Source organism: Bos mutus, chromosome 6 (genome assembly GCF_027580195.1).
Source record: "Bos mutus isolate GX-2022 chromosome 6, NWIPB_WYAK_1.1, whole genome shotgun sequence".
Taxonomy (NCBI): domain Eukaryota; kingdom Metazoa; phylum Chordata; class Mammalia; order Artiodactyla; family Bovidae; genus Bos; species Bos mutus.
In genome coordinates, this window is record NC_091622.1 from 22,691,544 (window position 1) to 22,715,331 (window position 23,788).

Genomic DNA, 23,788 nt, shown 5'->3' on the forward strand with positions numbered 1-23,788 from the left:
TCTGTGCTCAGTTGCTCAGCTGTGTGCAACTTTTGCGATCCCATGGACTGCAGCCCACCAGGCTCCTCTGTCCATAGAATTTTCCAGGCAGGAATACTGGAGTTGTTGCCACTTCCTCCTCCAGGGGATCTTCCCAACCTAGGGATCAAAGCCGAGTCTCTTGTGTCTTCTGCATTGGTAGGTGGATTCTTTACCACGAATGCCACTCGGGAAGCCCCAGTAGGTCAAGCAGGGGAGGAGCCATGGCTTAGGAGGCATAGTGGGGACCTCAGTTATTTTTAGGTTTCTTTTTCTCCCTTTCTTTGTGATGACAAAGTCAAAAAACGTCAAGGGCCAGAACTCTAGGGAAGAGATGATTAAAGGTATTTTTCCTATTGTTTTATTCTAAATTAGCCCAGTTCAGAAGGTAGACTTACAGGTCCTGACTTTAGATTTCTTTCTATGTTAAAGGACTGAATAACATTCATGCTTTAACTCCCACTTCCACCCTTAACAGAGTCTCAGGTAAGAAATGATCTAATCCGTCTGTAATTAGAAGAGCTGCCATTTTACCTGTTACTGGATTTCACATCTTCAATAAGAATAAAGTCGACAGTAGAACTGTACACAGTAGTCACAGGCCTGTATGGAAATTCTCACTTTAGAGTTACATAGCATGTTAGAACTCAGTTGTGTCCAACTTGTTGTGACCCCATGGACTGTACCCCACCAGGCTCCTCTGTCCATGGAATTTCCCAGGCAAGAATATTGGAGTGGGTTGCCATTTCCTCCTCCAGGGGATCTCTCCAATCCAGGGATTGAGCCCGTGTCTCCAGCATTGCAGGAGGATTTTTCACCTGCTGAGCTATTGGAGAAGCCCAATAGAGATAATAGACACACTTAAATTTTACAGATTTAGAAAATTACAGAAAAGTAGTCAATTTTCCTATTGCTTTTCCTGAGTCTTTGGGTGGGACAGTCCACAGAAATGAAAATGAAAGTCGCTCAGTTGTGTCCAACTCACTGTGAACCCATGGACTGCAGCCTGCCAGGCTCCTCTGTCCATGGAATTCTCCAGGCCAGAATACTGGAGTGGATAGCCGTTCCCTTCTCCAGGGGATCTTCCCAACCTACGGATAGAACCCAGGTCTCCTGCATTGCAGGCAGATTCTTTACCACCTGAGGCACCAAATGGGAGCATTCCATTTCTTGAAAACTTAAATGTGAAACCATGGACCGAATTTCCAAATGTCATAATCAGAAATCACTTTCTATTAGGGACTGATCAAACAACTATATTATTTTTTAAAACTTGAGTTTGAGTGTTAATGGTCACGAGAAACTTACGGGTAGTGTTTTGCAGAATCGCTTTATTACTATTTTTTTTAAATCCTAAATTGTTTATTGAATTGCATTTTTTCCCCTTATAAATCACATTAGGAATGGTGGTTACATGTATTTAAAATTTCCATTATTGTATGTATTAAGTATATATAGTATGTGTGTATTTTTAAAATTTATTTATTTCAATTGGAGGCTAATTACTTTACAATATTGGATATTCCTATCACTCACTGTTTAGAAGCTAGGAAAAATAATTTGTGTGTTTTTTATGAACCCTACACAGTGAAATTATTAAAAAAAACTTGGTGGACTTCTCTCTGTAAACTAGTAAGCAAAAGACTTCAGAGGTTAATTTCATACATTTGTTTTGAAAAGTCAGACAACAGCTTTAAACATTCATTTTATTTGTAGCAACCGTGGGCAGAAATCATAGAATGGTAAAACTGCATTCTATTTTAAGCTTATAAATTGCTTCTAAGAATTTGGTTGATGAAATTGTAGGCCTTTTAATAGAGAATATAGGTTGTGAAAATGTATATTAATCTGAGATATAGAAAGTTAAAAAAATAATATTCTCAAGGTTATATGCAAACAGGCTCTGAAAAATGGAAGGTTGCTGTAAGCATGATCTGATAATAACAATTAGAGTTTTAAACATGAGAAATTCAGAAAATAGATTATCCACTGGAAAAGCCAATATGTATAAAACAAATTTGTATTTTTTTATGTTTATTCCCAGTGTAGGAGGAGTAAACTATAAGGTTAGCCCCTTAAATAGGCCCAATAACTTTGCTACAGAGCATTTAACTTCTGTGCTCTTGTTTTTAATTTAAAAAATGGGAAATACCTGCTTCACAGGCAAAGTTCCTGGTAAAATGCAAGAATTTTCAAAGAATGCAACTGCTCTATAGCATTCAAACTTAATCTTGATATACTCATTTGAAGCAGGCACAATGCCAATAAACTGTGGCAATAACATTCTGAAATTCAAAACTTGCTTCTGTTTTCATAGCATAGATTTGTCCTAAGACAGCAGGCAATCCAAATGCAAGCTTGCTTCACCCAGAAAGTGTCTGCAGATTCTTGAGTTTCATTATAATAACCTGAAAATAAGATCGCAGGAAATGTATTAGTGAATAATGGATCATCAACTGAAATTGATTAGCTAGCATAAAATCACCCCTACACATAAATCTTTCTAAGGAACAATCACCTTTAGCTTGAAAAATACATGTTTATCCTTTCAGGAGAAGACAATGAAATATTTAAGGTATTCCATTTGTTAGACAAATGATCTTTCAAGTTCCTATTAAGCCTGCTTTAGGTTTTCTAAAAAATATGGTTGATATATAGCTGATATTTTACCATCTTTAGTGATCTTTCCTGCAACAGAAACCAAAATCTTTTTCCACCTGGGGTCGAGCAGGAAGCTAAGGAAAAAATACACAGAGTTAGCATTTCTCCATTTTAAGGCTGAACAAAGAAACACGACAAAGTCATAGCCGCCTTTCGCAGTCACAGGAGAACAGCTTTGTAGAGGCAACTGGCAAGACAGTCCCCCATCTTAAAAGGAAAGAATCACGGTCAAGTTCAACCACGTCAATGTCCTCGAGTTCAAATTTTATTTCCTTTTTGAGGGAGAATAAGTGTTGGGAATGTATATTATTTTCCTCTTACCCAAAAGCTTGCTCTTAAAATAGTCCTTCAGATTGTGTAGAAGGAACCTTGCTTGACAAAGACATTTTCCTAAAGCTAGATGGTACCTCACAATTCTGTGACAGTCAAATGGGTCTCATGAGTCTATGCGCTACAGACCCATTAGGTCTACAGCTCACCACAGAATGATCCAGAAATGCAAATACTTCAAACAGTTCTTAAGAGTGAATGACTTTTATGTTTATGTATTTAACATAACATAACTTTTATGTTATGATGTACTGAAGGATGGGAGAACTTAAGGGTTATCAAAATTTGGTAAACAAAAACTAGTTTGTTATGGGCCCTAATTCAGGATTTTAGCAAGAAATCCAGCTGCCACACGTTCTTGGGTAATAGTGCAAATTTCCTACATCACATATGTAGACAGTTGGAATAGTACAATTTTTTATGAAGAAAAGCGTGTGGTCAGGACATCAAGGATATTGTCTTGAATTGGTCTTGGCTTTTCCATTTGCACCCTCTTTCTTTACAGTTATTTTTAGCTTCTCATCAGCAATTTACTTTCAGTTAACACTACAATGTGAAGCAATACATATTTATATGAACAATATTTTCACATTATATTTTTTCCTAAAACTAGATTTCAAGGATTGTATAAACTGTGGTTCAAATAGACTCATCATATTCCTTTTGCTAAAGAAGATGTGTTTATAACTCCTCTACAATTTATTTGGTCTGTACATGTTTGTGCACATGTTAGCTTCAGTGCCTTTCTCTTTAAGTTCTTTCTTTGCTTTTTTCCAAATAGTTATGTTTTTAAAATTACTGCTTGTGTATTTTGCACACAAATGCTTATGTAACCTTTTTAGTTCATATCTGTTGGAATGTTTCAAAGCATAGTCAGAATAGAAGGCTTTCATGTTCTTTCTCAACAAATAAGTTCTTTGTTTCTATTTTATAAAAATTAAGATAAACACAACCCACCTTACTGCCAAAGGGTACGTTATGTAACATACTTTCACTGTGAGCACTTTCGTTACCTAGAAATACAAACTCTGTTACTAACTCTTTACTCATTCACAAATTTAATAATTCCTTTATTCAGCATTTAAAAAATATATATGCAAAGAGTAGGAGATAGGTAAAGATAAAAAACACTAAAGAGATAAAATGTGCATGTTGAAAAGGCATCCTTGGCAATTATGTATTAATTTGTATTAATATGTATGCATTAATTTATCATACCTACATACTGAGGAGTTGATGAGCTCAGAAACTATCTAACACCATGAATAACAACCTCCACTTGATTTTGCCTTCTTCTCTTGCCCATTTACCAGGATCAGGTAACTGCAAAGCACACTTTTTTATAAGTTTGCTCCTAACACTGCACCGTGGCCCATGCCACTTCCTGCTTCTATCACGAGTTTCTGACTTTCCGTCCAGCCACACACTTCTGTTCTCCTGTTTCTGCAATTCCCACAGTCAGTGCCGTGCTTCAGGCTGGAGGCAGAGCTCACAGCCTTTAGACAACCCCTCAGCTGGCCTGCAGCTCCTCTCTGCCCTCCCCACTTTCTGCACACATTTCTCTCTCATTCCACTAACGTGAACCCTTCCAACTGTTAAGTTTTATTCGAAGTTCATTTGCTTTATCAACGTTTCCCACTTACCAAGTTAGCGCCATTTACATCAGTCATCATCAGTCATTATAGCAATTCCCCATGATAGAATTCTTATCTATATTTTATGTATGAGGGAACTGAGGTGTAAAGAGTTTAAGTGACTTGTCAAAGGTCACAGCTAGTTAAGTTTGAAGAGCCAAGTCAGAGTTCAAAGTGCATGCTTCTTTTACCATATCACAATGCCTCTGGCACTGCTATTCTAGAATCAACTCACATTTATTTTGGATATCAAATTGTTTTACATATAAATATAAAATCTCTGTGAATTTTTACACTGATCAGCCTAATCACATTAGGTTTACATTAATATAAAAGCTGGTTTGTTCTGGGCTTTGTTTAGTTTTAAATTCTTCAATAAACACCACTTACCATTTGGATGGTGCACAATGGTGAGCTTATCTACAAGACAAAAAAAAAAAAAAGCACATTCTACTGAGTTTTGCTCCATATTTATCTTAGGGTCATATCTTCTTATCATTTGACTACTTCTTGTCTTGAGATGACTATGAAGTTTCACAGTCAGATTTAAAAAAATACCCCTGGCCACTAAGTGTGTAACTATGTCTTTTATTACTTTTATCACTAAGTGTGAAACTATTTCTTTTTTTCCTTCTGATGTTTGTCCCACATTATCACGATTTTAGATATATTTGATGCTTAATAATAGCTTCCTGCTCAGCCTTGATATTCTTTTAGCCTGAGCTATTCAAGTATTTTTAAAAAATAACCTTATTCAGAAATAATTACATACAGTACAGTTCATACACCTTGTATGGCATTCTTTAGCATTTCTTACATTGCAATTTTCCTGTCTATGAATTCTCTGATTTCAATTATCTGAAAATGTCTCAATTTCAACAAATTTTTGAAGGTTATTTTTCCTGGATATACAATTCTAAGTGGTCATTTGTTTTTACTTTAGCACTTTCAAAGATATTATTGCACCGTCTTTAGTCCTCCATGTTTCTGACAAGAAATTAGTGAATATGGAATACATTTATGCTTTTCTCTTGATGTATGTCTTTTTCTCTGGCTGCTATCAAGAATTTACCTTGACTTGAAGTAGCTTGACTACTAGTGCTCAAATATAGTTCGGCTTAACAGGCTAACTGGTTTTTTTTTTTAAGTTCTTGAAACAGTATGGAGGTAGTTTATATTGAATTTGGAAAATATCTGACCATTATTTACTTTAAAATGTTTTGCCTAAACTCACTAGTTTTTCCTCTGGGACTCTGACTATGTGCATGCTGGACTGTGTTATGTCCTACGTGTCTCTGAGGCTCCATTCATTTCTAAGTTTTTTTATCTCCTTTTTCATCATATTGGATAATTTCTATTGATCTGTCTTTAAGTTGATTAACTCTAACTTTTGCTATATTCAATCTGCTGATAAGTTCTTCTGATAAATTTTTCATTTCTTTTATTGTAATTTTAATTTTTATAAATTTCCATCTGGTTCTTCTATATAGTTTCAATTATCCTGTTGAAATTTCATATTTATTCACTCTTTAAAACCATATTTTTCATTAATTTTGTTAAGGTCAACAATAGGATTATCTCAGGTTCAGTTTTTATTGATGCTTTCTTTTTTCTTTTCTGAGAATTGCACTTTCTTTTTATTTGTACCTCATTTAAAAAAAAAAATCCCTGAATACTGGATTTTAAAGATAATCTGTAGCATATTCTGGATTCTATATTCATATTCATATTCTATATTCCTTTGATGAATATAGGTTCTTGTTTTACCAGGCAGTTTGATTACTGTCATGAACCTGTGGTAGGCTTGGTTTCCTGCTTTTTTTCAGTGTCAACCTATACAAAGCTCAAGATGTTTGCTAAGACTCTTAGTAGAACTTCCCTGATGACTCAGCAGTAAAAAAATCTGCCTGCAATGCAGGAGATGTGGATTCAATTCCTAGGTTGGGAAGATCGCCTAGGGAAGGAAATGGCAACTCACTCCAGTATTCTTGCCAACAACAGCAGGACTAAGCCTATGAATTCCATTTTCCACCAGGCTCTTGTAGGGGTTTGGTTCTAGGCTTTGCTGGGGCAAGTCTAGAGTAGGTCTTACTCTGAGTCATGGTCCTTACTCTTTACATCTCTTGGGTGTCACAGCAGGATGCCAGGCATTTTAACAAAGTGTTAGGAGACCTTTCTCCTCTGGCAGGGCAGAACTCAAAGAAACATCCCCAGTTTGGCTTTTCCCTGGCTTTGCCCAACCTTCAGTGTCTCTGTTCTGCCTTCACAGCACTAAAAGCTGCTATCTTACATGCTTTGACTGGTCTTGTCTGCACATGTCCAGCTCATCTTTCAGCCAGACTTGTGGAATCCCTCCCTCCCTCTGAGGCTACCTCTCTTGGTGGCTACCTCCTCTTCAGTGACTCACCACACACATTCCAGCAGCTCTGGCTGCCCTGAACTCTTATCTTTGCCACCTCAGTTTGACTGCTTTGCGCAGACTGTAGTCAGAAAACCATCTTATGGGTAATGGTGAGAGACATCTCATATATTTTGTTTTTCTCTGGGATTACAGTCTTAGTCTGCCTATCATTTACTCCCTGAAATCAGTTGCTTCATATTTTTTTGCCTATTATTTGTATCCTTACAGTGGGAGGGTTTGTCTGGTACTGCTTATTCCATTTTAGCTGAAAGAAGAACTAATTGATTCCTAATTAAGACACCAACGATTAAGAGTGTTAACTTTGGATTCCAATATGTGTTTAGAGGCTTCTTAGTTTCTCAGATTCTCAGTTTCCTTATTATAAATTGGGACTAATGCCTATCTCAAAGGGTTATTAATGGGATGATTTTGTGTATAGTAGATAAGACAATAAATATTAGCTACTACTACTATTTAATGTTCCTTAGTGAAATTATTTATATATTTTATAATTGTATACATTTAAAAAATTTTACTCTTATTCCACATTAGAATGTAGGTTTGTAGAACTCAGTTATTTGTAAATTAGTTTTGTGTTTGGGACCTTAAAGATTTTAGAAAGCATATTTATGTTTTAGAAAACATTTCTAAGAGAGCTTAAAGAATTCTCTATGAAGAGATGGATAACAATCCAATAATATAAAAAGAAAATGAATTTTAGCATAGTGCATTTCAGCATGAAGTTCTATCTAAAAGTTATGCAGTATTATTGAGAATAGAAGAGAGGCTTTCAAACCTTACTGGTAGTTGTCAGTTTTTAATTATCTGTGCAGGGGAAGGGACTCGGGGATAGGGTGGTCAGAGAATGACAACATAATTTATTTTTAATTTTGGAATGTGTTGTTTATCTTTGGAGAAGATTTACCATCTTAATAATGTTTGGTTTGTGTTAACATTAAAATGAGTGCTTTTTCCCCCTGGGAGCAACTGCTAATTATTAGCAAGGGGAATCTGTGTTGAGAAGAAGCATGCTAGCTTCAGGGGAAGGCAACATGAGATTTACAATTTAAAATGATCCACATGTGGACAACTGTGAGAATTGACTATATTGAGAATATTCTACCTTATTAAAAAAAAGTGTGACTCTTTAACAATTTAATACCCTGTATTGAGACTTATACACACACACACAAAACTAAAGCAGAATTATCTTATTTGCAACTTATATGGAAATCAAAGGAAAGGAAGTAACTACCATTTACATTATGGGCCAGATAAGGTGAAAAGTATTTTATGTGTTAACTTGTACAACCACTCCCAGGTATATGTCTGATTATTCTTGTTTTGCAGACAAGGACCCTGAGTACCAAGGAGTAAGACATTCTCCAATTTAAGCAGCTGGGAAGTGACTGGATATAAATTTGAACTCAGGCCTGTTTTATTTCACCATACTTGTTGTTTCCACTTCATTATTATTTTTGAAGAGCAGGCAAATTTTACTTACTGTAGACATTTTCTTCTTCTGGCCTTTTCCCAACAATGCAATCTCGTAGTTGGCGTAGTTTTTCCTTAATGAGGAGACAACCAGGAAGGAGAAGTCAAGGTTCACGAATTTGTCATGAATTGAGATGGAAACTTTAACTTCTACGGCCAGTAAGACCACTACAACTTAGTGCTAACGTGGCGCGTGCAGTATTCCAGCCACCATTCTTGCTACTTTGCACGTACTGTTTTACTTAATCCTCACAACTTCACGAGGTGGATAAAAAACATCATCATCTCCTTTTACCGATATGGAAACTGAGTTACAGAAGATTAAGTAACTTTCCTAAATCACACAGAGGTTGTAGAGTCAGGGTGGGAACCCAGAGCCCAATTCTTCTGGGAGCTTCTTTCCCAAACAAACACCTGGGGCATCTACACTGGCTATCGGTGCCTCAAAGCAGGAGGCCAGCATAACAATGGTTAGCTGCTGCCTGAGCCCATCTCCAGCCTCTGCAGGGTACATGCTTTCCTAACAGTTCCTTCTAAGAACCAGGGACTCAGGAACAAATGATACATAACTGGATTTCCATTTTTAACTCATTTGTGATCTTTGTTTGCTTTCCAAATGTTCTATACTGAACATCTATTACCTTTTTAACTGGAAGGTAAAACAAGCTAACGCTCAATACATCTGCTTTTATTTATTTTTTAAAAATATGGAATGCTTCATGAATTTGCATGTCATCTTGCACAGGGGCCGTGCTAATCTTCTCTGTATTGTTCTAATTTTAGTGTATGTCCCGCCAAAGGGAGCACCAATAAATGTACTTTTAGAAGAGAATTTAAGAGTAGCACTTTTCTTAAGGGCTGCCCTGCAAACCTAGAAACAACTTTTCCTAAAATAGAGTTGTGTTCATTGCCTTAAATATCCTCTCCTATGAGTGGAGCAAACATTCTTCTTTAGGGACTCAGTGATTGTGAGCGGGGAGCTAAAGGCAAGGTTTTTTTCAATCATCTCACCTTCAACTCCAGGGATTCTATTGGGGTCTTCATTATTCTAGAAACTCTTCTACTACCAACTCTATGTTTGTGCCATTTTCCTTCTTATTTTCCTGGGATAATACCTCTCTGTCAATAAGAATATAATTTCACAGCCGCCTCACAGATTCATCTTCGGGATTAAAATTAATATTTTTTGTAAACTACAAGAGTAAGATTGAAAAGTGTACGGGCAGTGTGTATTGGGAAAATAGGGAGAACATTCATTTTTTGATGTTTTGACTTTTGTCCCCAATGGCTCAGTGGGCAAAGACTCTGCCTGCAATTCAGGAGATGGAGGTTCGATCCTGGATCTGGAAGATCCCCTGGAGGAAGAAATGGCAACCCACTCCAGTATTCTTGCCTGGAGAATTCCACAGACAGAGGAGCCTGGTGGACTACAGTCCATAGGGTTGCAAAGAGTCAGACATGACTGAGTGACTAAGCAGACACGACTTTTGTTCAGGTCCTTAAGTTAAGGACTGATTGAAAAAACACAGGGAGAAATCTCTCTCACATTCATCTTGGCAATGATACTTGGATATGACTGAAAAAGCACAAGCAACAAAAGCAAAAATAAACAATTGGGACTGCATCAGACTAAAAAGCTTTTGCATAACAAAAGGGACAACCAACAAAATGAAAAGTCACCCTGTGGACTGAGGGAAAATATTTGCAAATCATATATATGATAAGGAGTTGATATTTGAAATAGATAAAGAATTCACAGAACTTAATGGCAAAAATGTCCCAAATAATCTGATTAAAAAATGGTCAGAAGAACTGAACAGACATTTCTCAAAGAAGACATAAAAATGGCCAACAGATAAATGAAAAAGTTCTCAACATCACTAATCTTCAGGGAAATGCAAATCAAACCCACAATAAGATCTTACCTCAGAACTGTTAGAATGATTATCATCAAAGGACAACAGGTAAGAGATGAGGTTATGGAGAAAAAAGAAGCCTTGAGCAGAGTTGGTGGAAATGTGAATCGGTGCAGCCATTATGGAAATCAGTATGGAGCTTCCTCAAAACATTAAAAATAGTACCAGCACATGATTCAGCATTCCTACTTCTGGGTATTTATCCAAAGGAAATAAAATCATGATCTCAACGAAACAGCTGCACTTCCACGTTCGTTGCATTAGCTGAGATATGGAAACCACCTAAGTGTCTAGGAGTGGATAAAGATCATATTATATATATGTCTGTATACATATATACACATGATGTAATACTATTCACCCATGAGAAAGAAGGAAATCCTACCATTTTTGGCAAAATGGATAGACTCTGAGGGCATTATGCCAAGTGAAATAAGTCAGATAGGCAAAGACAAATACTGTGTGATCATACTTATATGTGAACTCTTAAAAAAGCCAATTTATAGAAACAGAATTGAATGGTGGTTATCGGGGACTGAGGAGTGGAAGAAATTCAGAGATGCTGATGTTGGTCAAAGGGCAAGATGAAAAAGTTCTGGGAATCCAATGTACAGCAAGATGACTATTTAACAGTACTGTATTACATATATATTATATATAGCAATGTGAAAGTTGCTAAAAGAGTTAATATTGTATGTCCTTGTCACACAAAAATGTTAATTTTGTGACATGATGGAGGTGTTAGCTAATGCTATGGTGGTCATCATTTTACGGTATGTAAAATCAATCCACTGTAAACTTTACATTTAGACAATGTTCTAAGTCAATTATATCAGGAAGGTTGGGAAGGAAAGGGAAAAGAATAAATCCTCATACTCAGTCAGAGTCACAAACTTTGGGCTTTTATGGAAAGTAGTTTTAGGGTTTGTCCTTTCATCTACAGGTTACTTTTTGGTTTTGTTTTGCATAAGTGCTTACTGTATTCATGATTCCATTGTTCCTATGTATTAGATAAGCCACATCAGTCTTGAAGTAATTGAGTATTGTTGTGTTTAGTCCCTAAGTCATGTCTAACTCTTTGCAACTCCCTGGACTGTAGCACATTACGCTCTTCTATCCATGCGATTTCCCAGGCAAGAATACTTTCCCAGGCAAGGAGTGGGTTGCCATTTCCTTCTCCAGGGGATCCTTCTGACCCAGGGATTGAACTCAGTTCTCTTGCATTGGCAGGAGGATTCTTTACCACTGAGTCACATGGAAAGCCCCTTAGACCACCGTTAATTCTTTCTAAAACTATACTGAAAATAAATATACAAAAAATATCTTAATGATTCAGATAACCATGATGGTGTGATCACTTACCTAGAGCCAGACATCCTGGAATGTGAAGTCAAATGGGCCTTAGAAAACATCACTATGAACAAAGCTAGTGGAGGTGATAGTATTCCAGCTGAGCTATTTCAAATCCTAAAAGATGACACTGTTAAAGTGCTACACTCAATATGCCAGCAAATCTGGAAAACTCAGCAGTGGCCACAGGACTGGAAAAGGTCAGTGTTCATTCCAATCCCAAAGAAGGGCAATGCCAAAGAATGTTCAGCCTACTGCACAATTACACTCATTTCACATGCTAGTAAGGTCATGCTCAAAATCCTCCAAGCTATGCTTCAACAGTACATGAACCAGGAACTTCCAGATGTACAGGCTGGATTTAGAAAGGGCAGAGGAACCAGAGATCAAATTGCCAACATCCACTGGATCATAGAAAAATTAAGAGAGTTCCAGGAAAACATCTACTTCTGTTTTACAGACTAGGCTAAAGCCTTTAACTGTGTGAATCACAAAAAACTGTGGAAAATTCTTAAAGAGATGGGAATATCAGACCACCTTACCTACCTCCTGAGAAATCTGTATGCAGGTCAAGAAGTGACAGTTAAAACCAAACATGAAACAACAGATTGGTTCAAAATTGGGAAAGGAGTACATCAAGGCTGTATACTGTCACCCTGTTTATTTAACTTATATGCAGAGTACATCATGTGAAATACCAGGCTGGATGAAGCCCAAGCTGGAATCAAGACTGCCGGGAGAAATATCAGTAACCTCAGATATGCAGATGACACCACCCTTATGGCAGAAAGCGAAGAGGAACTAAAAAGCCTCTTGATGAAGGTGAAAGAGGGGAGTGAAAAAGCTGGTTTAAGACTGAACACTCAAAAAACTAAGATCATGGCATCTGGTCCCATCACTTCATGGCATATAGATAGGGAAACGATGGAAACAGTGAAAGCTTTATTTTCTTTGGCTCCAAAATCACTGAGGATGGTGATGGCTGCCATGAAATTAAAAAACACTTGATCCTTGGACGAAAAGCTGTGACAAACCTAGATAGTGTGTTAATAAGTAGAACATTACTTTGCAGACAAAGGCCCAAATAGTCAAAGCCATGATTTTTCCAGTAGTCTTGTATGGATGTGAGAGCTGGGCCTTAAAAAAGGCTGAGCACCAAAGAATTGATGCTTTTGGACTGTGGTATTGGAGAAGACTCTTGAGAGTCCCTTGGACTGCAAGGAAGTCAAACCAGTCAATCCTAAAGGAAATCAACCCTAAATATTAATTGGAAGGACAGATGCTGAAGCTTAAGCTCTAAATCTTTGGCCACCTGATGTAAAGAGTCCACTCATTGGAAAAGACCCTGATGCTGGGAAAGAAGGAGGAGAAGGGGACGACAGAGGATGAGATGGTTGGATGGCATCACCAACTCAATGGACATGAGTTTGAGCAAGCTCTTGGAGATGGTGAAGGACAAGGAAGCCGGGCATGCTGCAGTCCATGAGGTCGCAAAGAGTTGGACATGACTGAGTGACAGAGCAACAATAACTGAATATAAATACACAAATAAAATAGAAACAACTGAGGGTTTCATTAGGCAACTAGTGAAATCACTAACAAGAAGGTATTTAGATTGGATCATTTTAAATTGTAAACTTTATTACAGAAAGGTCTAAGGAGGATAAAGTACAATTGACTTATCTCAACCAAACTTATATAAACTTATTTTCTAGCATTGCCAGGAGAGTGATCTGCAGTTCGGTGCTTGGGCACACTTTACCCACTTCAGGATGAGGGATGCTTGATGGTGATGGCAACAGTGTGGACTGGGAAGCAATGCTGTAGTTCTGACCATGAACGACCATCATTACAGAACTCCACAATTAGCATTCTTAACATTTGTTTGGCAAAACAACTGCCCTTGCTTCACACTGCAAAAGCTTGACCAGGTCCAGCCACCAAACTGCAACAAGAGCTCATCCTGCAAGATGGGTGACTTCTAACAAGGTGTGTGACCACACATGTATTGGGGAAGTCCCCTTACCTAAACAATCTCCTATCTATATGCCATATCACTTGAATCACTATTCTGATTCATTTCTCTGTTGTTTAAAAAATGTCTTCTTAAGCACTGTTTTAAAGGAAAAATGATCCCTTGGGAAAGGTAGCATATTGCTGCTAAGTCACTTCAGTCGTGTCCGACTCTGTGCGACCCCATAGACGGCAGCCCACCAGGCTCCTCCAAGCCTGGGATTCTCCAGGCAAGAACACTGGAGTGGGTTGCCATTTCCTTCTCCAGTGCATGAAAGTGAAAAGTGAAAGTGAAAGTGAAGTCGCTCAGTTGTGGCCGACTCTTAGCGACCCCATGGACTGCAGCCTACTAGGCTCCTTCATCCATGGGATTTTCCAGGCAAGAGTACTGGAGTGGGGTGCCATTGCCTTCTCCAGGTAGCATATTAGGCTATTAATAATTATTGATATTTGGGCCTAACGTAGCTAATGAAATGGCTGCCTGAGAACTGGCTGCTGAGGTACTGGGGCTTTATATGAGGAGAAGAAAAAAAGTGGTGAAATACTTTGTGAGTGGTACAGCCTGTTGGATAGATAGAATACAGTCTTGAATCCCCTCACTGAGGACTGTCACAGGCTGTATATTATATTACATGTATAGTATATATTTTTTTCATTCTCCTCTTGGAACCACCTACTCCAATCCCCTTTCAGGATGTAAATTATTTTTATAGAAGACAGGCTTATCTGAATTTAATACTCTTGGCATAATTTCCCTGTAAATCTTGACTGATCTATATGCAAATCATGATATATATTTATATATGTATATATTTATACATATGCAAATTCTGATACATATCTATTTATTTTTCCAAAGGTAAAGGGGAATATAAAACATTAAATTTATTCAGGATTATTGTCTGATATGATTGTAATCATTTTCGTGTTCCCTTTAAGTCTGGTCTAAATAATACATTCTTCAGAATTCTAAGCACGTTAGTGTAAAGACGCTTCACCTTAATTTCAGCAATGAGATTCATAAAACATTCACTCTACTAAGGACAGCCTTATACGTTGATTAGATATTAGCTATGATACACTCAGTCTTAGCACTAATCTCATTAGTTGTTTGTAAACATGAAACCTGGATATTGCTAAACTTTTAATCGGTAATTTAAAGCCTCTTTTTGTGGTTAGTTAAAAATGAAAGAAAGAACAATTGCCTGTATTTTTTGTTAAGACTAAATATTTACAAAGAGGCTAGGACTCTGCACAGGAGGGAACGATCCACAGTAGAATGGGGTCTGTATTACCTGCTGAATTATCTCCAGGCCAGTCTTTCCCATCTGCCAGTGTTTAAACTTCTCCAGGGCTTCGTCCATAGAGAGTTTCCCATTCTTGACTTTCTCCTGCAGCAGGATGAGTTCCTCCTGCCCTGCAGCGAGGGAGTCCCTTATGGAGGAGAAGGTCTGACTCTCCATCCGACCTCTGTCTACAATATGAGAGAAGGGTGTTTTCATGAGAAGTGTTTTAATGACAACTAGAAAAAGAAAAAAAAAAAACACTTTAAAAAAATAAGCAGTTTGAGTTTCGCGTTCCAGCTAGTCTACAGGCAGTTACAGAACAAATCAGAACAAATTTTTTAATGCATTTCTAAAAATTGTCATGCCTCAGACCTAGAGTTACAGGTGAAAAGAACATGTCTCATCACTGAAAACATAAAAGGATGAAGAGAGAAAGAGCAACAACAAAAGTTTTGCACTGCACTGGTTGTGGGCAGTGCCAATTTCATGTTCCTTTGGGGGAATTACTTTTAATTATGCTTCCATGGTAGCTCAGCTGGTACAGAGTCTGCCGTCAGTGCAGGAGACCCTGGTTTGATTCCTGGACCAGGAAGATCCCCTGGAGAAGGGAATGGCAACCTACTCCAGTATTCTTGCCTAGAGAATTCCATGAGCAGAGGGTCCTGGTGGGCTACAGTCCATGGAGTCGCAAAGAGCTGGACACGACTGGGTGACTAAGCACAGCACAGCACAGCACACAGCACACATGTGCACAAAATACTTAGCATTGGCCTTGCCACATAGAAAGCTAAATAAAAGGTAATATTATTATTACTAATAAATATTTATGGAATAAACATAATCTCTCCAGCTTTGAGAAAAGAGATCTCAACCAACATCCAAATGTCACAAGAGGTTTAGGATCATTTGAAAATTTATTCCTGAAAGATTTTAAATAATTAATTTCTGGTTGTTTTGTAGTAGTGAACTGCTTCCTTTTCAAAAGTGTTTATTTTGAAGCATGCCATCTACCAGTTAAAGGAAATCAAACCTGAATATTCATTGTAAGGACTGGTGCTGAGGCTGAAGTTCTAATACTTCGAAGAGCCAACTCATTGGAAAAGTTCCTGATGCTGGGAAAGATTGAGGGCAGAAGGGGACGACAAAGGATGAGATGGTTGGATGGCATCACTGACTCGATGGACATGAGCAAACTCCAGGAAATAGTGGAGGACAGGGGAGCTGTCCAACAAGTTGTAAATAGTTAGACAAGGCTAAGCGACTGAACCCAATGACAATAACAAATGTATTAGTTGTCTGGCACAATGAGAACAGTAGGTGGCCTGATGTTTCACATGTGGCTACAAATACCACAGAGGACACTGGCCTGAGGCACACTGAGAGCAAGCTGCAGACCACACGTGAAGTCAGCATTCTATTTATTCCACACAGTGCTTCAAGCCATAAGTGAAGTGCATGCTTATAGGGACTCTCTACTCTCCTCATCTCTGTTACTCCCTCTAAGTCTTTGGATGACATCACCCTTGTATTCCCTGCCTGGCTGCAGAACTCATTTGAGTTTTGTACTTTCTCATTTACATATTTCTATTGTGTCCATACTTACTGCATAAGACACGGCAGCACACATCTTATGTGCTATCAAATCCAAATATGCCCAGAGTCTAGAAGGAGAGAAGAGGTAGTCCCACCAAGCTACAGGCAGGTTGGTGGTGAGTACGGTGGGTATGTCCCTGGAGAAACTGCTCATTACTGGGAACTCGTTTTCAAGAAAGAAGTAGATCACTATACTATAAATAAAATAAATTAAAAAAATTATGAACTATTTACAGTAAAATAGATATTCTTTGAGATTATCACTCTAAGGAAGTAACAGTAATTCTGCTGAAACTGATTAGGGCTGGTGAGAATAACTTCCTGCTGCTGATTAAGGACTGGAACCTGTAACCTGGTGCTCTCTCTGTGTACACAGCTCTCCCCTGCTAATGTACCTTGGTCTTACATAAAAGAGAGTGGCAAATTAAAAAAAAAAAAAATAAGTAGTTCATTTAGATTGTATCCAGACCAGATTGATGAATATTTGGGAAACAGGGAGGGCATTATTTCAAATTCTATAGTATTAAAGATTCATTGATAGGGTGGGTTAGTCTAGAAATGAGAAGTTCAAGTACTTGATAGCAGTTTTAAGTATTTGATGGGAACTTGAGCCGCGAGGCAGTCTTGGAATGGCCTCTCTTGTCTCTGTCAGTTTTGAGATCGCATCAGTGACTCTCGGAAAGGGGGCCACAGAGAGGGTTCCTTTCTGTAAAGATTCACAAGCACATAAAACTGCTCCATGGCCAATCATTCTGATTCCCATGGGAGCTTTCTTGGCTTATCTTCTGTCTTCAGAAGTCCTATTTCCCCAGGACTAACGAGGTACCAACAGATTCCATACTGTAAAGTTTTTCCTTCAGGGATGGTGGAGCCTGCAATCTCAGGGGAACTGGAGAAGCAAAAGTCAGCTAGCAGCCAAAAGCACACATAAGAATTGAGCTCTTGCTTCTTATACCACTTGCTTTTTATAGGCCTCCACGCTCCAATTCAATTCGTGAGATGCCCTCTGCAGCAGAATTCTATGTGCCGTTCCTGCCAGAGTGCGGAGGTTTAGCTTCGTCATTTAACAGTTATACCATTTAACTAGCACCTCACTTCTGTCATCCCTTTGCCTAAGTGTGAATCCATTTTTATCTCAAAAACCCGTGCAGCTGGATTTTCTGCTTTTATAGAAGTTATCTCAAGCCAAGTCTTCCCAGAAAATGGTCCCAGCTTCAGTTTCGCTACACGTGCGGGTTTAACTGAATCCAAAATATTGAATTCTTTTATTAACATTCATTTCAATTATCCTTTCATATTTCAAATGTTAGCTGCTAAAATATAAGCAAGATGACTTTTTTTTGAGGAGGCAGGGTTCAGTTTTGCATGGTTGTGCAGACAGAACAAAAGAACACAATTTTGGAGTGACAAAATTCTAGACAGATCGAGTCCTGAAAGTGAGCTGTACAACTAGACTAATTTTACATACATCTGCTTCTTCCTCTTTTTTTTCCACACTAAAAATATTAAAAACAACTGTCATGATAAATTACTATTAGGTATGACGAAGTTGCAAAGAAAAATGATTAGGCATTTTACCACCTTTCTTCCTAAGGGCAAACTAATCAAACCAAAACATGCAACCTATAATTTTTGATAGACTGCTTTACTGCATTTAGTTTATTGTTTTATGGGGATGTAAAGGTTTTTCCTTCCTCCTCAAGTTTATATTTATTATTAGTTTATTTTCATAAGAGTTAGTATGAGATAATAACATAATAGTATGAGTGTAACATAATTTTCATTGAAAAGCATTTGTCAGACTATTTGTACATATAGACAGACTCCTATTCTCTTATTGTTAAAGCTTCAAGACAAACTACAGTTTCTAAAGTTTTGTTCCTTTCAGATCAATTTTTCTTTACAAGATTTTCCATCTGATCAAGTTTTGGTCAAATAAACATCAAGGAATTCATCTGATGGACATATAAACCTAGAGATTAGGTAAGAAAACAAATTAAACTTTTCATAAAAATTCTTTCTATTACCAAGGGACTGGCTAGAAGAACATTTTTTCCTGAAAAATTGAAAGCAAACAACTTGACTGGTCAATGCCAAAGAATTTAAAATGTGAAGTATTTACTTAATAAGTATTACGTAGTCATTAAAATAATATCAATACTTTAAAAGATCACGTGCAACAAAGAGTGTGCTTATTATATAAGGACAAGTACAAAAGCAGGATGCAAAATTGTATATATGGTAAATGTATATCAATGTTGTACATATGTCAGTAAAAAAAAAGAACAAAAACTTCTAGCAATTAATCTAAACCATTCTTTCACAGTTAGGGGATTCACGCCAATGTAACACTAGATACTATAGCTTTGCATTGCATAAGTAGTAGACAACACACATGGGAAATGGTGATGCCCAAATCTCTTTTTTTTCTAAATGGTTACCTCATTTCAGCTCTTATTTATTTATCAGCTTTATAAATTTAAATGCATTGTTCAATGCATGATACTGGATGCTTGGGGCTAGTGCACTGGGATGGCCCAGAGGGATGGTAGGGGGAGGGAGGAGGGAGGAGGGTTCAGGATGGGGAACACATGTATACCTGTGGTGGATTCATTTTGATATTTGGCAAAACTAATACAATTTTGTAAAGTTTAAAAAAAAAATGCATTATTCCAAACTGTTGTGTCTCTCCGCAAAGGAAAAAAAGTCCTTTCAAAATGACTGGGATTTCCTTAAATTTATAAATTATTTTAGGAACAATTTAGTCTATTTAATCTACACATGTGAGAAAATGGTATCCTGGCCCTATTTAGCGGAACTTTTTGTTTTATAGTGAATATTTTTTTTTCTTTTATGATGTCTGCAAAGTAATATTGTTGCTATCGTTCAGTTGCTAAGTTGTGTCTAACTCTTCGTGACCCCATGGACTGCAGCAGGCCAGGCTCCCTGTCCTTCACTATCTCATAGAGTTTGCGCAAACTCATGTCCACCAAGTCAGTGATGATGGGATGATTCTTAAAATATGAAAATTCTGTTTTACTTGAGTTTGAAATAATGCAGTGACAAAACTTGTCCTGGGTAATCTTTTGAGTTAAAATTCATACAAACATTCCTTAGCTATTAGTTGTGTAGTATTTAAAAAATTCCATTCATCACTTTACATAAGTTTTTTATTAAGTTGACTTTGTTCTAGTAATATACTCTATTATTTAGAGTAATTTTAGGTTCACAGTCAAATTGAGTAGAAGGATCAGAGATCGACACCTACCTCCAGTCTCACGTATGTGTAGCCTCTGCCATTATCAACATCACCCACCAGAGTGGGATATTTGTTGCCACTGATAAACCTATACTGACACATCATTATCATCTGACATAATTCTGTTAATTAGCATTTCTCTTTGAAAAGTCATATATTTTTAGATACAAGAAAATAAAATAAACATTTCCTCTGATTCTATATACTGACATTTTCTCATGACTGGTTTTCTTATTGGTGTTTTCTCTTGGCTAGATTTGCCAGAGGATTTGCTAATTTACTCCTTTTAAAAATAAACTTTTAGATTTAGTCAACATTTCATATCTGTGAATTCCTCAAGCTCTATTAATTTTCAACTTTTACTAGATTTATTTCATTGGTTTTATTCCAGTTTTTCTTTTTCTTAGTGTCTGCTTCCTTTGCTTTCCTTTAATTGTTACTCACTAAAGATTTAGGGTATGACGTTGCCTCTGCTTAACATATTGAGATCAGAGAGTGGGTTGAATAGGTCATATTTTTAATGAATTTTAAAAAACTCATACAGCATATTATCAATTAAGGACCCTGAAAAGCATATATTTTATTAAGCACCAACTGACATTATCTTAATTTTTTCTATTTTTTTTTTTTTTTGCATTTTTACTATTTTATCAAAGATTCAAAGTATTTCTAACATGTCACTACTATTGAGGGTTTTGTCAGGTTCTTTTATTTTACCACATTTTATTTAAATACTATAATGTTTTAATATTTGCCTCATGAAAGATTGCTTTTATTTGGATGACATGCTTTTATTTGGATTTCAGAATTTAAATAAATGAAGTCATTTTCTTTGTCTAATACTTTTGCCTTGAATTATATTTTTTCTAAAGTTAAGACTGAAAATAATACCTTTGTTTCTGTTTCTGTAAGCAGTCATTACTGACCATAAATTTTCAACTTTTGTTTTCTTTAGTATATTTATGCAGTATATATTTTAAAAACAAGATGTAGTTTGATTTTGTCTTTTATCCAAATTTGAACCAACATCTGTTATAAAAGAAAATACATAGCATGGCATTTAGAACCAAGCAAGCACAGGTACAAATCTCAGCTCTGTCTTACCCCACCCCTGTAAACTTCAGTTTGTCTAATACCGTTACTTACAGGGTTGTTGCAAAGGTTAATAATTATTTACACTTAATTCCATGTTTTACTGAATTCATTATTCACCACAAATTCTTTAACACTATAACTTTTATTCAAGCTTTTAATTTTACTGTCATTCCTTTACTTAGAAGATATTTTGGGGAATACTTTGATGATGACATAGAAACGCTATCTTTTTTAAAAATCTTGGATATCCAAAAAATATATTTATTTTCTTCTTATATGAACAAACTAAACAACTAACAATCTAATTAGCAAACTAAAAATCTAATCAGCAAGCTAACAAACTAATTAGCAAACTAAATATAAACTTCTTAGGTTGTGATCTTTTCCCAATAAATCATGTAGTCCATTATGTCAAATTCTTGTTACACCATTCTCTAAGTTTTAAAACTGACTTTTATTTTTAAAACAGAAAATCTAAGTTAAGATATTTCACCATTATTTTGGGATTGTTTCTTCATCTGTACAGTCAGAGCTATGGTTTTCCCAGTGACAGTTGGACCACAAAGAAGGCTGAGTACCTGACCGCTGAAGAATTTATGCTTTTTAATTGTGGTATTGGAGAAGACTCTAGAGAGTCCCTTGGACTTCAAGGAGATCAAACCAGTCAATTCTAAAGGAAATCAACCCTGAGTATTCACTGGAAGGACTGATGATGAAGCTAAAATTCTTTGGCCGCCTGATGGGAAGAGCCAACTCATTGGAAAAGACCCTGATTCTGGACAGGAGGAGAAGAGAGCGGCAGATGATAAGATGGGTGGATGGCATCACTGATTCAATGGACATGAGTTTGAGCAAATTCTGTGACATAGTGAAGGACAGGAAAGCCTGGTGTGCTGCAGTTCATGGGATTGTAACAAGTCGGACACGTCTTAGTGACTGAACAACAACAATCTAGCACTGATCCTGAAAGCTGAATAGTTTAGCTTAATTTAATAAATGAAAATTCAAAATAACTCATACTTCTTTTCAGTTATCTTCTAAAAAATTAAAATATTTGTAAAATGTTTCAGACTTAGACAGTTACCAGTCATTAGTTGAGGTGATCTCATTTTGTGTGGGGGGGGCATGCATGAATATTTCACATTGTTTTTCTTCTGATAGCTTGATGGTTCTTGGGAAGATACAACCTCATTCATTAAATAAATCATTTATCAAAGTATAATTAAACTGAGTCTTCATGATGAATTCTTTCTTTCCTTTGACATGGGTTTTGAAGTTGTTATTTACATATCCTCTTCTTCATAAAATCTTGTTCAACAAGAGACTTGGTGGTTGTTTATCCTTTGTTTCCATTCCTTGTGTTCAGATCAAATTTTGTTTTCTGCTTCAGGACTACACAGGACTTTGGCAGGTGCAATTCACAACTCAAAATCCCAGGGCTTAGTGGTTTTGTCTAGTGTAACTTTGTTACGTACCGGGGAGCGTGATTCTTTGGCACTATGTTCTCATAGGTCTACAAGCAACTGACTTCCTGAACAAACAGTGGTTCTTGCCCATCCCATCCTTCCATCACACAGCTTTCTTTATTGCAGGATCTCAGCCTGCTTTCTACTTAAGAGAACTACTTTTTCCGTATGTGTATGGAAAGACCAGAGCTGGAGAGGGGAGAACTTTCAAAAACTAGCACTTGTGATACCGGGAAAGATTGAAGGCAAAAGGGAAAGGGGGTGACAGAGGATGAGATGGTTAGATAGTATCACTGACTCAGTGGACATGAATTTGAGCAAATTTCAGATTGTGAAGGACAGGTGAGCCTGACATGCTGCAGTCCATGGGCTGCATATGGACTCACAGAGAGACACGACTTAGTGAATGAACAACAACAACAAATCGGGTGATAACTGGGGGTCAGCAGGTGAACTACTCATTTTATTTGTTTCAATCTCCTTTGTTCAACCTTAAAATTAACTGGAATTAGTATCTTTTTTTTTTTTTTTTACTATTAGCATTTTTTTTGTCACTATTAGCTTTTTTTAAGTCTTTGTTTCTATTGTTATTAAGAATTCCATCATTTTGATGCCTTTCCTTCAGAAGCATTTCTGAAAGGCCACTGTGGGCTGTTGACACATCACCATTTAGATAAGACCCCAGCTATTACACAAGTTTTTCCAGGTATGACTTTAACCAAAACAAATCTTCCATAAACAACACGACAAATAGAAATGTACATTATACTGAAAAAGAGAATTGAAGCCATTATTCTTCTGTAGAGTACACATGACCACATTTTGATAATTTCCCCTTTTCTTTTTAATATATCAAGTATTGGCAAAAGCAACCTGATGAAAATACCTCAGGGACCAGTATTCTCTTTTTCCCACATACGGGTAATACCATCTGCATTTCCCTAGGTCTCCTACTTACAGAAAATTCTATTATTTAAGATTCATCAAACTGGTATGGCACTGGGAACTTAGAGAGCTCATATAAGGTGCATTCCCCGACTATATCTTTCCCAAGAGCATGCACACTCCTTGAAAAGACCAGCCAATAACGATTTTTCAGTCTGCGTTGAAGAATTAGTGGGTAGAGATTATATTACAAGTTGCAAACTCCAAAGCTTACAGGTGCCAGATAGAATTATTGAGCAGAGAAGATTTAGTGCCTGCTTGTTAAACACATCAGAATAGTCTTCATTATCAATATTTTTTCTTTTAGGTTTTTGTTGATAGCATGAT

The 23,788-nt window shown here is 36.9% G+C and overlaps 1 protein-coding gene and 1 non-coding gene across 3 annotated transcripts in view; both read right to left on the minus strand.

Moving 5' to 3' along the window:
* Window positions 1-1,396: 1,396 nt before the first annotated feature.
* Window positions 1,397-23,788, minus strand: part of BANK1 (B cell scaffold protein with ankyrin repeats 1) — a 322,108-nt gene continuing 299,716 nt past the window's right edge. For both annotated transcript variants that reach the window (XM_070372094.1, XM_070372093.1), the window contains exons 12-17: window positions 15,113-15,291; window positions 8,549-8,612; window positions 5,034-5,063; window positions 3,967-4,022; window positions 2,689-2,753; window positions 1,397-2,426 (exon numbers count right to left, since the gene is read on the minus strand). In XM_070372094.1, the coding sequence (XP_070228195.1) occupies window positions 2,694-2,753; window positions 3,967-4,022; window positions 5,034-5,063; window positions 8,549-8,612; window positions 15,113-15,291 (389 nt within the window). In that variant the 3' untranslated portion in view covers window positions 1,397-2,426; window positions 2,689-2,693. The remainder of the gene's footprint in view (window positions 2,427-2,688; window positions 2,754-3,966; window positions 4,023-5,033; window positions 5,064-8,548; window positions 8,613-15,112; window positions 15,292-23,788) is intronic.
* LOC138988361 (U6 spliceosomal RNA) lies at window positions 9,240-9,342 on the minus strand. Its single transcript, XR_011464663.1, has one exon. It is a non-coding gene; the product is annotated as a U6 spliceosomal RNA (small nuclear RNA).